Source organism: Hyalella azteca, unplaced genomic scaffold (assembly GCF_000764305.2).
Source record: "Hyalella azteca isolate HAZT.00-mixed unplaced genomic scaffold, Hazt_2.0.2 contig11059, whole genome shotgun sequence".
In the NCBI taxonomy this organism is placed as follows: Eukaryota; Metazoa; Arthropoda; class Malacostraca; order Amphipoda; family Hyalellidae; genus Hyalella; species Hyalella azteca.
Window position 1 is genome coordinate 56,304 of NW_025941071.1, and position 14,124 is coordinate 70,427.

Genomic DNA, 14,124 nt, shown 5'->3' on the forward strand with positions numbered 1-14,124 from the left:
GCAAAATAGTAATTAAAGTCCATCTAGCTCTATAGAATTTATTTCCTAATTTTCTTTAGATGTCGTAACCTCACTCAAGTAACTCGAAGCGCGTGGTCTCCGCATCGTTTGTCCTGATGCCCTCTCCTTGCAGCAGCACCAGCAGCCGCATTGTCTCCTCCTCACTTAAAAATGACGCCATCAGAGAAAGTCCACCGAACCTATGAAACGATATGCAACATAAATTAATTTCCTTCAGAGAAATTTTCTGGAAACTTAGAAATAATAATCAACTGTACAGAATGGTATTGAATACTGTATTAATAATGGTTTTTGGAAAGTATCGTCACTTTCCTTAAATTGGCTAGCGGGAATGCGGTTGACGGTCATTAGAGTTCAGAAATTTGGCACATAAATAAACGAATGGTAAACCCAGTTACGACTATACTTTTCATTTGCCCGAATACTAAATTAGGAAGTAGCATAATACATACTAAATAATATAAAATCTCAGTCGAGTGTATGAGAAATAAAAATGTGATGAATTGCATAGAATTTCAATTTAAATTTTAGATGCATCAGGTGTGGTCACAAATAGGAAATTTATTCAGAGAATTGACAAGACATTGACAATTAATTTGACATTCAGATGCGTCAGATATGTACTATTTTGTTCACCCGATGTGAGGCTCCGACAACATGAAGGTAAGAAAAATAACCATTGTGAGTAATAAATCGCTTAACCCACTCTACAGAACACGTGAATTTTTATTTGCTCTGTCATTCCATTCCATGCCACTATTTAGCTTACACGTCAACGAATTTAAGTTAAGTAGAATCATGCGCTAATGTTTTTTCAGTAGAAGCGGGAAAATCCAAATAAAATGTTAACTTCTACTCTGATTAAGAAAATCGAGCATTTATTCTATTTGTGGAAGCTGAGATATGCTTACGAGTAAGAGATCAGTAAGAGACCTCTATTCACATGATCCAGCATAAAAGTGAAAACTTGTAAAAAAATGCGAAAAGCATATTCTAAAGACAAATAATACGGAAATAGCTCCCTATTACATTTGAATGTCGTCATTAGAATCAGGTGCACATTGTAGTTAGCTACAGGACGGACCTTTTATTTTTCGGTGAAAAAATGGTCACTGTCTGAACCACGGCCTCGCAGCTCCCTGGTAAGGGTTTGAAGACTGTAAAGAGGGGTGGTGGGTAAGATGGTAATGGTAGTCTTGCTTTTACTGCGGTGCTTATTACGGGTGTAGTAACATCTGTGTGGAAAATCAGATTAATTATAATAACTCAAGGACATTTAGGTTGCAGCCAGATAAAACTGGATAGTCCTAATTTCCCATAAAAGTGTTTCTCGGCATGGGACTCCTCCCCATGAAATATAGAAAGGTTTATTAAGACAAGTGTTTAATTTTATATTATCAAGACACGTCAATTATTATTTATGTGTAAACACGTCTTTGATTTAATGAACACAATAATTTGTGTACATATTGCTAATATAATATAGGCAGCCTGAACAAGCTTAGTGTTAGAAATAAGTAGAATGTCAAGAATTCATGGATTTTATTTATTAATTATTTTATTGAATCTGATCTAGGTAAGGTGAAACGGCTTTAAAATTTCGGCGATACATTACACCTTTTGGCCCTTTCGCTTAAAAAATTCTGAAGAAGTTTAAACATTACTCAAAATCAGTTCATGCTAAGATCACTCAAAATCAGTTCATGCTAACGTAATGATTAATTATTAAAGAGCTCATGTTTCCACTAATATAACAAGCAAGTAATAGATCGCAATACTGTAAATATTTATAGAGACAACTAATTAGTTCTGCAGTCTTTAATTTTTTTGCAGTCTTTAATGTCGCTCGGAGTTATGTGTTAATTGGCAATTTTTTGAATTGCCATTAATTTAATTGAGCTGAAGCTGTCAAGCAGTTTCTGAGCTCGCATGGAGCATTCGTAGAGTAAGACGGACTTTTTTTAACCTCCCGTTGTCTAACAACCAATGTTACAAGTAGCAGAGTTCTCCTTACAAAGCTTATGAGCACGAGTGTATAAGACGACCGATCAAGGAAGTTAGCACTGAATTCATCCTCTGGGCTAAATTATCCTTCTTTGAGACTTCACCTTGACAGATATCTAACTTTGAAACAATGGTGAGTTGATATAAATTCGCAATGTCGAAATGAATAAGGTAATAAAAATAGCTTGAAAAATGATTATTTGCCGGTTTTACAAACTTTATTTTGAATTATGTTTGTTGAACATTGCAACCTGATATCAACTCGTAATTACGAGTATTTCAACGTCTTGTACTTCGAGGAATGGAAAGCTTTCCCCCTCATAACCATAGTAATTGGTACTTCAAATTGCACACGCGCTTGAAACAAAAAATGTACTCTTAAATTTTTTTCGTTCTTTGAAAAGTGGTATCTGCGCTCCATTTAGATTTGGTCATGAATAGGTACACTTCTATCATGGCGTGAAAAATCAAACCTTGGAGTCACCAGCGCGGAATGCGATTTTAAGCGAATAATCAAAATGCATTGAATTAGAAAATTAACATTACATGCACGTGAAATTCCAGTGTTTCATTGAGAATACTGACTGAGCATCGTATATTTGCCGAGCAGTGGAGTGACATCGAGCAGAGCATCGAGACAGGGGCACAAAATTGCTTCTTCGGCAGTAGAAGCTAAAGCTGCTACGCCTGCAGCCGTCTTGAGAAAACCCGTAAAGCTCCTGATTTTGGACCTGAAAAATCAACAAAAATTCTGAACTTGAAGCTCTAAAAACAAAAAATTTTAGGCATAGTGCAAAATTTATCAAATAAACATATATATCAAAAGTTGACGTTAATCAATTTCTGGAACGCTTTTGTAAAGAATTTCAAATTCAAACGTAAAAATATATTTTTCGACATTAACTATCTCAATTAAGGTTATTGGAGTTTTGATTTTTTTGTTGATGAATCCAAAATATCCGACAAAGTCCTCCTCAAAACTAGAAGTAAATTTTCTTGCAACATCTCGCGCGAAATATTTAATATATGTAAAAAAACACATATTTTAGAAGCGGCCAAAAAACGTTATTCCGCTGTAAACTTTCCCGTCAGACCCGGACCTCGGGAAATGTGTAGACACGTCTTTGATTTAATGAACACAATAATTTGTGGACATGTAGCTAATATAATATATCAGCCTATTCAAGAATGAAAAGAATGATGGCTCACCTGCCATTTAACAAAGACTGAAGCACACCATCGCTGGTTTTATATACCGAGCCTAAGTTCAAAAGGTCAAGGATCAAGTTTCCACTGTGACATTGCACTATCTTCAGCCACTTGAGTGAATCCAGGGTTAGAGGCGACGTCTTCACCATAACGCTTGAATCGGGAGAAAGAGGCAGCATCATTGCAACCATCTCCAAGTCATGACCTGTAAAAGATGAATTCGTGTCGATTATTAGTTTCACTTGAGATCAGTCAAAGTTTTGTTTCTTAAACTGACGCGAAACTTGGTAAATACTCTTTAAACTTTCGTCGTGTTTTCTAACAGGAACTCGCAAATTTAATAAATAAATTGTTTTAATATTCATTGGGTAGATTGAGAGCAGGCAACTTCGTTTGTTACATGAAGACGGTCCTTAATAGTATCTAAAATCCACCGTAGTTGTTTCATATGGAAAATTATTACGTAGATGTATTACCTTACCGCATTCAAGTAATGAAAAATGGCGCCTACTATTATCAAGAAACTTTTAATAGCGTCGATTTATCAGCAAACTTTACTTGCCATCTTACGCACATATGACACGACTCAATACTATACTAATGATGGCATCTAGTGTACAAAAAAATCACAGCTGTGTGTCATAAATCCTCCTATGTTTCTAGATCTCTCAATAGAGAAAAGTACAGCAATTACGGATAAGTTTGTCGAATTTCCTAGAATGCTCACGCAAGAAAATCACAATTCTTAATTTCTAGGTAATCGCGCGCTTTTTTCTCAATAATTGATGTAATTGTTAATTTTTGGTGTAAGGAAGAAGATTGTTAATGAAAAGTATGCTATGATCTTCAATCTAATTTGTTTTTCAAGTAGCGACTTTTCCAAGTTGTCAAATCCGACGATTCCTCACGATGTAAAGTTTATGTAATTCTTACTTGTCTCTATCCTGAACACATTGTCTTCGCTCCAGCCTTTAAAAGCTGCAAAGAAGGCAGTCTTCAGCTCGGGCTGGAGTAGGCGTGTCGCCATTCGTGAATATTCTTCCTGTATCATTCGCAGCACTTCAGGTCGCTGAGCCTTTAAGAAATTATCACAACTAGCCTGCTCCTGAGCTAGGATTTGTTGGACGGCTCTTTCATTCCTGCAACACAATACTCGAATATAGAGCAATTCCCAAAGTATATTTGGCCAGGTATACTTTTTTTGCATGTATTCAATAATTTCAAAACATAATACATTTTCATGATATCAGAGTGGAAATAAACATTGTGAGTAGTCACATGCCTGACATTCTCAGGTGCCTTCATACGATTTCATTGAAATGTTGCATTAAAGAACTACAATTTAACTCTAAAATCAGGTCGAGAGTGAATGCCACCGCTCTACATGTAATAAATATGTTGCATAGTCTTGGCGGTGAGAATCTTTACTTAATCCTATCCTACGGTTTTTAATCATAATTCAAGGGTAAGCTCATTCAGGATCGAATATCACCTATGATGTCAACATTGCGTCGAATTTTCCCAATACTCAATAATGTCTCGTGCGTTAGACATTATGCAAAAAACTATTGTTAAACTTTTATTCGAAGTTCAGCTCATGCAAATTTAGTATTTCTATTTATTTTTTCGCTACTCAAAATTCATTTTCATAAGTTTATATAAGTAAAAAATTCTGGATACGGACATAAAGAGGAGCAATTTATTTAACTAATAAAAGCTTCATCCCAATATTTTCTAGAATTTGCGCATTCAATTGCGAGATAGTAAACGAAGATTTGCGGTGCAAGTAGCTAAAATCTGTCAGTCCACTTTACTCACCCGCTGAAATCATGGTTACCCGCGTCACTAAACCAGGGAAATTTGAGTACACCGCGTCACTCACCCACTGAGTTCTGGGAGATCGTCGGCTATGCTCAGCATCACGTTGTCGTAACTACCCGGGAAAGGTGTCTCGAATGTTAGCAATTAATATGCAAGAAAAATGTCAAGTAAATATTTAGAGCTAGGCTTTTCTTTCGTTAAGAAGAAATCTCATCTTACGCAACAAATATTTTTGAATGATTACTGTTTTCAAATCAAAGTACTGTATCTATCTGTTTTGCATTTATTATTACAGAAGCCAACATTAAAAATTCAAATTAACCTTGTTGAATCACTCATCGCACTAATTTTTTATTCAAGATTATACTAATTCGAATTAAAAGGGAACATATAGATCTGGTATTTAATTTGAAGAAACTTGGCGCAAGAGGCAAAATTCTCCGCCAGACCGGATGGAATACATCCCCTCTATAGTAGAAAAAATACATTTCTAAATTTAATATATATTCTTTTGCATCTTCAATATTCAATTATGTAAATAGGTATATAAATCCATTTACTAATATATTATATCGAATCTCGTTATTAATTTTTATCATAAATTCTTGTAAAACTAAATATTTTCTGGTATTCAACACAGTCAGGTAACATTAGAGATAAAGTGAATTACCCACACGTATCCCACAATTGGTGCTAGAAAACTGTGAACTGTGAAAACTTCTTGAAGGGGAAGAAAATTTACACTTAGCATCTATTTCGTTGAAAAATGGCTACTTTCAATTATGAGTTCAATTAACCGTTAACTTGATTGTCCATGACTCCCCAACGAGCCTCACGGTGTGTCGCTAGGAAATAATGCGAAGAAACAATAGATGGCACAGTGTGACCAGAAAAGGGGAAGGTGAAATACGAGTAAGGGGCAGTACAAGACGAAAATGAGTGCTATGGGCGTGATTAAGTTTCTGCTGGGTTTTTGTGGTAATATTAGGATTTTGTTGGAGTGATAGGAAACCCGTCAGGGCTTTGGATGTAAAAGGAAGTCAGGGGTGAATATTGGGTCAACATTCAAACAATTATGGACAAGTATTTGAGAAAAAAAGTTTTAAGGATATTCATTTTGCTTTTTTGATTATTTAATACTTTGGATTTTTCAGATTTTTTATTATTTAATATCTATACAGGTATTTTTGATGGGTGATGATGATAGATGAATAGTTATGATGGTGATGCTGAAGGTGTTGAGTTGTTAGAGCGTCAGGTATTTTGTGGTTGTTCTCTAATTCAACCTCTTGAGAAAAGCAGCTTGGGGATGACTGTGGGAAGTTATAGAGGAGGAACCACGTGTGCTTGTGATTTATGCTGTTCTGTTTCTTTGTTAGCTAGCGATGTTTTTATAAAGGATTATTTTGCATTGAAGTCATGCACCATTTTAGACTCACCAGGTAATGCTGCATGTCCGGCCGTGAACTGCGCTCCTGACCCCATCCTGCTTCAGTCGCACCAGCAATTGTTGTACTTCATCTTTATTCAACTCGCAGACTGGCAGCAAAATGCTGCCAAATCTGCACACGTAACAACGAAAAAGTTTCAAAATATTCTACTGAGTGCATCGAAGTAGATCTACCCACCTGACTAGAAGCCGTGACCATGGGGATGAAAAATGTGAATAACTCTCTACTGCAAACAATTACGATACACAGTGCTTGTAAAACTTATCCGACACAACGGAAAAACATTACTTAATTAAAGCTTATCCCACAAAATAACATAGACAAACACTATTCAATGAAAATTTACACGGGAAATGCAAATTTCATATCAAAGCAACATCATTAAATTTTGACTTGATAATTGCAATTTTGTAAAAGTTAAGGTTCAAAAAGTATCCAACAAATAGTAAAAAATAATTTGATTCTCCAATAATTTCTCCTCCATTAAGTTCGGGGGAATATTCTAGAATCAGAAAACGTTGGAATATTCTAGAATGCAAAAGAACGGCATAGACATTTTTCTAACTGCAATAATTCATTACCTGATATGGTCCTTAGAAAGTGGCCTGAATTTTAAGCTCTTCAACAATACCTGAAACTGCGGAATTGTCTGAATCAACCAGAAAATCAACAATTCAGCTATCCAGAGATGGTTTGGGATATAGAAAAATTTCATTTGTGTTAAATATCCCGATTTCGACAGTCGGTGATACTGCTCGGAGGGGGAAATCATTCCATCTTTCGACAAGTCTACCTCGTTTAGGGCATTCTAGAAAAATTTATGACCGTACAGCTAGGAATTCAGTTCGAAAAGTACAGAAGAATCATCGACTGACTCGCTCTGAACTGCAAAAATACTTGCAATCAAGTGGGTCAAATGTTTGCATGAATACAATTAGGACAGTTCTTCGAATGAGAGGATTCCACTCTCGTTCGCCAAGAAAAAACCCTCTCATGAAGAAAATTCATGTAAAGAGCTGCCGGAACTTTGCTAAAGAGCATATGAGTAAACCTTTATGCTTTTGGGATAAAATATTATGGTCAGAAGATACTAAAATTGAGTTGTTTGGTCGGAACTGTGTCAGTCGTGTTTGGAGACAGACGATGTCTGCGTTTTACCAGCAGTTATACCGTCCCAACAGTGAAGTTTGTAGGTGACAGCACAATGCTTTGTGATTGTTTCTCTTCTGAAGGCCCTGAGGAATTAAGGGGGGCGTATACCCTAAAATCGTAAATTTTGGCTTCTCCGCTTTTTATGCTCATCTTAAAGCTACATTCTGCCGCGTCTAACGGTACCAAAACTATCTCTGTACGTTGATTTATGCGTTTACGGCAGATCGCGAAAGAGTTACTCTGCGTGAATCCTTTAACAAATACCTGCCTAAGGAAATTCGAGCCAAGCACATATTAGTGTGCTCTCTCAGCCTCGGGCTTCAGTTATACCCGAGCTGTCATAGGGAGGGTGTTCATGCCGTCGTTCTCTGCATCGATGACTCGTTTCAGAGTGAACTAACACGTTATTTGAGTATCTTGGCTACCAGAAATGTCTTTATATAGCGCGCGCGCCGTCAGAGGGGGTTTTTCGGTTGTCCTGAAAACCTCCAACCGCTCTCACTGCAAACCTATCTCCTCCTAGAGTTTTGAAGCTACAGCAATGAGACATATACCATTCGATTCGTAGAGACCATACCTATCGAGTAACGAAGCCTTTTTTAGCGTATTTTCTCATTTATGAAGAAATGCACTATTGTGCTCGCCATGTCCGTCTGTCCGTCTGTCTGCCCGTCCGTGATTTCACGTTTTCGTCGACGAGAAAATGTGCTTTCTGTCACTCACTGCAGTGAGTACCGAGTTATATTTTTTAGATTTGTGCATAGTTTGGATTGAAAATGGGGGGGGGGAAGGAGGGGGGGAAACAGAAGAAAATGAGAAGAAAACGGGAAAATGCGTGTAAAAAAACTAAGGCAAAAATCCAAAATCGTGCTTGGTTACTCGATTGATATGGTCTTCACGAATCGAATGGTATTCTTACGATGCTGTACGTATCTAGAAAACTAGGAGATTTTTAAAGTACCCTCTTTTTCCGTTTTCCATGAATTTCACGTTTTCTATGAATTTTTCTGAAAAAATCATACGAACAAGATGTGCTTGTATTTCGGTCTTCCACATAAGAGTGAAGTTTCAGAACGATCCGTTAGTAAATGTGGAAGTTTTTCTGGAGGGTATACGCCCCCCTTAAAAATCGTAGAAGGAAGGATGAACTCCGAAATGTATAGCAGCATTCTTGAGAGACGCATCTTGAATTCAGCCGAAAAATTGCACCTTCTTCGACGTTGGATATTCCAACATGGCAATGACCCTAACCACACGGCTAGGGCAACTCTTGCATGGTTTCAGGAGAGGGACAGTGAGTTATTGGAATGGCCAAGCCAATCACCTGACCTCAATCCAATTTAAAATCTGTGGCGGGATTTGAAATTGAGGGTACAGGAGAGAGATCCAAGAAATCTTATCCAATTGAAAGATATATGCAAGGAAGAGTGGGCTAAAATTCCCATTCGCCTATGTTTTAATCTTGTGAACAAGTATTGCTATCGGTTAGAAGCAGTTTTGGCTGCTAACGATCACATGACGAAGTATTGAGTAAATTTGTTTACTATGTTCTGGATACTTGTTGAACCTTGAATTTTACAAATTGCAATTATCAAGTAAACACTTAATGATATTATTATTTTGATACGATATTTTGTATACCCTATGCGAATTTACATTAGAATAGCGTTTTAATGTTATTTTGTTGAATAAGCTTTAATTAATTTAAGTTTTTTCTTTCTGTCGGATACTTTATACATCCACTGTATCATTTTACGATTTTTGATCGCTTCAAGTTTTGTACATTCACTCTATACATGGACCTTTTGGTGGGGGGAGCAATAGCGTGGACAACTCGGACGACTGCCTCAAGGCTGCCTGGGCTGACGTCATACAGAGTTAGTCCTGGTGGGGGCTGGGCTGGCAGACGCACACCGTGACCGAGTGCCTCACCGGGCATGTCCCCAGCACCGTGCTCCTCCTGGCACGGTGGGGGTTGGGCTGGCTGAGATAACGCAGCCCAAGCTGCATCCAACGGCCAGATTTCCACTTCTGTGAAGCATGTAAATATTACGTATTTGCGTTTTTCAAATTCTAGATATTAGGGAAATTCCAACAATCTCACGGGCTAATTTTTTTTGCGTGGATGGTTGCGTGCCTGTCGTTATGGATATCTAAAAAAAACTAGTTATGTTCTGTTACGTGCGGATAAAACATTACGGTAAAATGAAGCAGCTCTAATTGAGCACTCTACTCTTACGCAGACGCTTGTATTTGCCCCGTAGGCCGTCCAGGTTGATAGGGGTGGGCATCGAAAGGTTCAGCTTAGTTGTGGCCGGTGTAGAAACTGAAGCTACGGCGGTAACGGCAGCCGCACTGCTTATACAGCTCACCAAACTAAAGAGCTGACACCTGCACATGCAAATTAGAGTAAGGTAACCTGCACATGTATGAAAAGTAAGGTATACTTGATGAGGCTATTGGTTACACTTCTAGAAGAATCGGTTCACGCACGCAAGCGATCATCTGCCTCAAACGTAGAGGAACACACCTAGATATCTCGACAAGTTATCACCTATAAAATGTTGACGTTTGCTGGCCAAGAGTCGCTGAAACATTTATGGGGATAAACACTAAAGAAAAACATTCCTGACCTGGATCCGTTGAAACAATCTAATAGATCGTCACAGGGCTTAGGTATCTTCTGCAAGCCAGCAGAGATGTCCAGCTTCAGACCACCCTGATGGATGCGTGTCACTTCCAACCAGGTGGAGCTGGCAGCACGAAGCACAGCAGATGGTAACTTGATGTCGATGAGTCGAGGCTTCTCGTATTGCAACATTAGTGATATTGCCGTCAGATCATGAGCTGGAACAAACATTATAATAATTATAATTCGATTCATTGACGACGCACGATTGAGGTTTGTAAAAATACTGGATTTGTTTGGCAGTCATTTTCAAATTGCGGATTAACCTATAGAAGGACGTTGTCTAGGTTAAACAACTAGTTGACTTATTTTGTGTATTAAAGAACACAATATGAAGGATAGTAAGCAAGAGTCTGAACAGCTTGTTGGACGAGAGCTCAAGGCTATAATATATTTACATTCAGAGCAAAATGTTCATTAGTCTACGCTGATATGCCTTAGTTTGCGTATAATCTATTAATTAAGTATAGCTCTGCATCAACCTATTCAAAGTACAGAGATGAAGGGCTGCAGCAAATGCCATTAAAACATTTCCATCTAATTCATACATCTCATTAGGCACGAGAAGTTTACCAGCAATAACAATCACTATTGTCTCATTTGTCTCCAGCCAGCCCAGCCATATAGGCTACAGAGCTTCCTTCATGTTAAGATTTAGTAACATCCGCGTTGTTCTGTTCGAGCTATCATGCACCTACATGCTCGTGTGATTTTATTACTGGCATCTAACTTCGTTAATTTCTACAACGTTGTAGCTAATCGCATGAACCATTTCTAAAGGCAGAGTAAACATGACTTGGTAGAGGTGAAGGCATTTGCTCTAGTTTTATTTTACCCGTGAACTGAAATGTGCATGCAATTATGCCAAACTGTATCTCACGATGTCAAACATATTTGAAACTAATTCTGAATGACTGATAGAATGACTGACTTAATATCTATGATTTGCACAAGAACACTTAAGGCGTTACCAGTAAAATATTACATGAACTTACTCAGTATTTCGGAATGGTTTAAAGAAAATTCGGAGGCTGCTCGACTTAAATTTTATGGAGATTAGACTATTGGATAAATTCTACCATGGATTAGTTTCACTCACTTGAGTATACGTGCCACTTGTCAGTCTCGGCAATCGTGATCTTTGCCGCGTGTTTCGCCAGCTCCGCGACGTCAGGACTTCTGAGCATCAACTCCTGCCAGTCGCTGCCGCTGGTGACGCCCGCATTCATGAAAGCCTTCATTAACTCCGGCCAGCGTTTGAGAAACTGACGTGGGTTGCTGTTGAGGTCTTGCATAACGATTATCAGCACATCCAGAAGACTGGAAGGATAAGAATAGGGATGATAGTTTTAATACTGTTTTGTAATCTATATATGGACATAGTTATTAAATGTTTATTGATCAATACAATCAATATTATTGATTTAATCGAATTTAATTTATGTCAATCAGAAAAGATCCTTAATGGAGCTGTGAAAATGAAAACTTAACGCCTCTGTGAGCAAAAATATCTAAATTATAATTATAATTTGGCGCGTAACATTTCAGCGTTGGAAGTAATATTATTGTAATATAATTATTGACACATTTGAATAAGCATTTAATATGTAAGTAGTGAACAAAAATTATAATCAGAATTAAATAGGAACGAATCTAATCACTAATAATGTGCATAAAGTACACAGGAGAATATTTAATGTTAAGTTCATAGTTCCAATATCGATGTTTATCGAATGAAGTGTCTGCAAAAATAATACCCAAAATTGACAACCTACCTCGACTTCGTTTTCAGGTGTTTCCCCAGCATTTCAAGAAGAGATTTATTAGTGTTCATCGCACGCTGGGAAATGTAAATGGCAACAGCCATATCCAGTAGGGATTTTTGTGGTAAGGAGTAGGTCGTGACAAGGCTACCAGAGAGCGATCTATTAATTCTGAACATGGCTGATATGAAAATTCCAGCATCAATTTCCTTATTTGCACCATGTTTTTTTAGTATTTCATAGCAGTGACGCTTGAAAGGGAGAAGTTCGTCGTCAGTGAAGGTTGTCATGTTGCAGGCGAGGAACTCCAAAGCCATAGAACTAATGACCATGAATACCTCATCAATTAGGATTTCTTTGTTGGCGACGAAGATGCCGTCGAGTCTTTCCTTGGCAATGTTTTTTTGTAGCTGCAATGTGTCCCTAGACACGTCGTTGAAGTTTCTCCATCGAGTTATCTTCTCTGGAACTTTCATGCAAATGGAACAGAACTGCAACAAAGAGATTGGCTCCGTGAAACTCTGCTGCAACGTAGGATTAATCTTGGAGAATTGTTCTGGCATTGAGCCTGAGGTAGCTATGTCGTAGGTCAACTTCTTCTCATAATTCTCGATGAACTTCAACTGAGCTTGTAGCTCTGAGAGAGGTGCAATGTTATAATCAGAATGCTTGCAGTCTTTTTGAGCGATTAGTTTTTTGAGCTCTCCTGTGGCCTGAGTGCGAGTTGTGATGAGGATGCGGGAGTCGGTGTGCCATGTTTTCTGCAAAAGCTCACGGAAAACCGCCATTGAAGTTTTGTTTGTCTCATCAAAACCATCAATCAAAAAAAGCACGCGGAGGGAAGAGAGGGCTTTCAAGAAATTTTTCTCCACTATTTCTGAGCACAAACACTCAAAGTTAGCCATTAAAACTTGCTGTAAATTGCCTGTTGTTCTATCCTTGCAGTCGAAGTATACAAGAGTTTCAAAATCCGGTACATGAATCGAGACGTTAGAGGTCAATTCAGAATAATCGAGAATTATGTTCTGAATAATGGTCGATTTACCTGCTCCAACGGCGCCTGAAACAAGCATGATTTTCTCACATGACGAATCAAATAAATTTTGGAGAGATAGCATTTTATTTTCTTCGCCTTGTACTGTCAATTCAAGAGGGTAAAACACTTCTGACCTTCCAACACGGCAACCAACGAAAGGTAGATCTTCTTCTATTAACGTATGAAAGCGATACTTTGCAACAGCTTTACCCTGAGTAAGGATGCGGTAGCAGTGGGCAGCCATCGCTCTCCCACCAGGAAAAAACCCACAACGTATTTCAAGTTCCAGCTCTTTCTCAATTAATTTTGTCTCCTCAGGATCAAGGGCATAGAACTTTGCAGCTTCTTTGATCATCTGAAATAATTTATTCTCTATCTCTTTAAATTTAGTTACATCTGCCATTGAACAGTCTTGATACATTATATCATTTCTGACGCATCTAATAGCCTCCACTTTATCTAGCAACTCCGTGCTGTCCTTTTTATCTTTCAAGAGACCTTGAAGAAGAGAAGCTAATGCTGTTATGTCCATGTTTTCGGTGGTCGTGCTGGTATTGAAAGTTGTATGCAAATTGTTTCTAAACCTCTTTTTCCACGTCGTTTCACTAAAGCGACTACCATTACGTCTCTCCATGAACTCCCTGTAAGTTTCAGTCGCTTGTTTGTCACTGCACTCCATGTCGACAAATTTTCTTGTATATTTGGGACAGAGGTTCAAGATTCCATCCCAGTCAGAAATCGCCGCAGTCTGGAAGCCAGCCGCGGGTGAACTTGCCTGCGCCAACGCTCGCCCCAGCGCAACGCCAGGGTGATCAACAAAGACCTTAGACGAACTTGTGCCTCACAAAATGCTACCTGCGATAAATCATTCTCTGACATCTGTATAGTTAGTGCCTTGAAGATAGCGCCGTCATAGAACATGTACGAGTAAGAAGCACCTTAGGTCGGGTTACTCGGGTATCAATGTGACAGAATTCC

The 14,124-nt window shown here is 38.2% G+C and overlaps 1 protein-coding gene across 1 annotated transcript; it reads right to left on the minus strand.

The window, feature by feature from the left end:
* Window positions 1-1,092: 1,092 nt before the first annotated feature.
* On the minus strand, window positions 1,093-13,149 carry LOC125178579. The gene is made up of 11 exons (XM_047882690.1): window positions 12,123-13,149; window positions 11,447-11,667; window positions 10,292-10,505; window positions 9,898-10,049; window positions 9,461-9,689; window positions 6,495-6,617; window positions 5,117-5,167; window positions 4,168-4,373; window positions 3,235-3,439; window positions 2,611-2,756; window positions 1,093-1,256 (listed from the first exon to the last, which is right to left on the minus strand). Exons 1-11 carry the CDS (start codon window positions 13,013-13,015, stop codon window positions 1,093-1,095), a joined length of 2,604 nt encoding a protein of 867 aa, XP_047738646.1. The 5' UTR covers window positions 13,016-13,149.
* Window positions 13,150-14,124: the final 975 nt, after the last annotated feature.

Coding starts and splice junctions, on each gene's coding strand:
- LOC125178579 (XM_047882690.1), bottom strand. CDS start 13,015: ATGGCTAACTTTGAGTGTTTGTGCTCAGAAATAGTGGAGAAAAATTTC. Junction 6,618..9,460: donor ATTGCTCCCCCCACCAAAAG/GTCCATGTATAG, acceptor TTACGTGTGCAG/ATTTGGCAGCATTTTGCTGC. Junction 1,257..2,610: donor CGGCAAATATACGATGCTCA/GTCAGTATTCTC, acceptor TTTTCCACACAG/ATGTTACTACACCCGTAATA.